The 2,387-nt window shown below is 56.7% G+C and overlaps 1 protein-coding gene across 1 annotated transcript; it reads right to left on the reverse strand.

Moving 5' to 3' along the window:
* Positions 1 to 791: 791 nt before the first annotated feature.
* ACTL7B (actin like 7B) lies at positions 792 to 2,099 on the reverse strand (the record flags this gene model as incomplete). Its single annotated transcript, XM_081237583.1, has 1 exon — positions 792 to 2,099. The coding sequence occupies exon 1, from the start codon at positions 2,043 to 2,045 to the stop codon at positions 792 to 794; it is 1,254 nt and encodes a 417-aa protein (XP_081093709.1). The 5' UTR covers positions 2,046 to 2,099.
* Positions 2,100 to 2,387: the final 288 nt, after the last annotated feature.

The following is a 2,387-nucleotide window of genomic DNA, read 5'->3' on the forward strand; positions in this document are numbered from 1 at the left end:
GGGTCAGGAAACATTGGCTCAACCACTGACATGGCCCCCTCCATCCTGGTCCTCAGTTTCCCCAACTCTACAGGAGGGAGAGAACCACATGATTTCTAAATGGCCTCTGGTTTCTCTCACACCCTCCAGATTCAGTGGCTATTTGTGACTGTAAAAATAGCTGCAACTTTGGCAGGTGTCTAAAGGGAGAGGGCCACGGATGGGTAGAAATGGCCCCTCCCACTCAGGAGACACCCATGGGCTGTTCCTTTGAAGGGGACAGGCAGTGAGGGTTGGTTAGTGAAGCAGTCAAGCAGTGACAAAGCTATGGGCAGGTGACCATCAGGGGCAGAAACAAGAGATGGAAATCAGACACCTAGTTGTGAGTCTCCCACCCACCACTTAACTATGTGACCCAAGCTAGTCCTTTAATCTGAGCCTTTGTTTCCCCCTTGGTCCATGGGTGAGCAAGCAGTATGAGTGTCTGTTGGATTGGATTTTGAACCTTGAAGAGCTAATAGAACAGGAAGCCACATTCTGGGCTCTATGATTATGTTACCCTCATGGGAAGAGCAGAGGGGGAGGGGCCAGTTAACCTCCCCCACCCCCCTGCTGCTCCCGACTCAGCAGAGCAGAAGGTGCTAATATGCCTAAACCCAACTCCCCACCACCTTCTGCTATCACACTAGAGCGAGAAATCCAGATCAGACAAGAGCCATTGCATCTTAAAATTTTATGTGACATTCTATAGATGTGTATAGAGTGGCCTGTGGCTGCCTGCCCACAGACCTGGACTGTAGGGACACCACTGCTCAGCACTTGCTGTAGATGGCTTCACTGCCCCGCTCCTCGAACTCTTCCTTGCTGACCCAAAGCTGCTGGAAGGTCTGCAGGGAGGCCAGGATGGAGCCTCCGGTCCAGACGGAGGTCTTCCTCTCGGGAGCAGCAAGCACTTCGGGGCTGTCCCTGGGGCAGAGGAGGCTCAGCTCCCTCTGGAAGCGCTCTGGGAAGCCGTCCAGCATGGTGCAGCCGCCACACAGCAGCACATTGGCTGCCATCTCCTCCTTGAAGCCCGCCTCCTGGCAGCGGTTCAGGCAGGTGGCCGTGAGCTCGGGGAGACCAGGCTGGTTGCTGCCCACCAAGGTGGGCTTGAAGAGCATCTCGGCGCACTGAAAGCGCTCATGGCCGATGGTGATGAGCTTGCCATCGGGGAGCTCATAGTCCACACGCAGATCCTCCAGGCACAGGCCAAGCTCTTCCTCTGGCTTGAGTGCCGAGTAGCAGCACTTCTTCTTGATGTGCTCGATGATGTGCAGGTGGTCATCCGTGAACCTGTGGCCAGCCTCGTTGAGCAGCTGCAGCAGGTAGTTGGTGAGGTCGCTGCCGGCATAGTCGGCACGACTCGTCAGGCTCGGCAGCACATTGCCCTCGGAGATGGGCACCACGTGTGAGACGCCGTGCCCACTCTCCACCACCAGCCCGGAGGTCTTGCCATAGGAGTAGATGGACAGCAACGACTGGGATGTCACGTGCATGGCAGGGATGCCAAAGGTCTCGAACATGAGCTCTGCATACCTCTCGCGGTTGCTGGTGGGGCTGAGTGGGGGGTCGGAGACCAGCACGGCATGCTCCTCGGGGAGGATCTTCATGGCTGTGTGGAAGATGTACTCCCAGATGTTCTGGACGCAGTCCCAGTCCACCACGATGCCGTATTTCAGCGGGTTAATCAGCTTCAGAGGCGCCTCTGTGTTGAACAGCTCGTGGCCCACGTAGATCTCCTTGCAGGTGTCACCAGTATCAGCCACCTCCGAGCAGCGCTTGCCCACAGTGGAGGAGATGAAGTAGGTGGGCCTCGGCTCACCTGCATAGCCACACTTACAGTACTGGGAGCCCAGGTCAACGATGAGTGCCTTGATCTTACGCACCTTCTTGGGCTTCATCTTCAGCTGAGTGGATGAACTTGTGTCCCGGATGCCAGCCTCAGGACCTGGCAGTGTGTCTGCCTCTCCAGGGTCCCCCTGAGCCGTGCCCATGGGCTTGGGGCTAGGGCTGTTCCTAGTCCCCATTTGCCTTCCTTGCTCACCTTTCTCACATCCACATCCTAGAGCTTCATGGGGAGAAATAAGAGGGTTCACCTCCAGCAGTGCCTTGGCAACCCCTCAGGATTGTGATGTCACCACGGGCTGGTCCATTCCAGCAGTCCAGGGAGGGCTTGGCCTTGGCAGGCCCTTGACCTATCAGCCCCACCCCCATCGGCCTAACGCGACTTTGCTCCCAGACAGAGCAGGTGGCCAGCACAGTTTTCGAAATCCAACCACACTTGGGTCTCAGAGGTTTCTGCTCCTCCCCTTATATCCTCAATCCTAATCCCCCATTCACTAGCTGAACACCTCTTCCTCCTCAGCTTC

Source organism: Mesoplodon bidens, assembly GCF_964165515.1.
Source record: "Mesoplodon bidens genome assembly, chromosome: 6".
NCBI classification, from domain to species: domain Eukaryota; kingdom Metazoa; phylum Chordata; class Mammalia; order Artiodactyla; family Ziphiidae; genus Mesoplodon; species Mesoplodon bidens.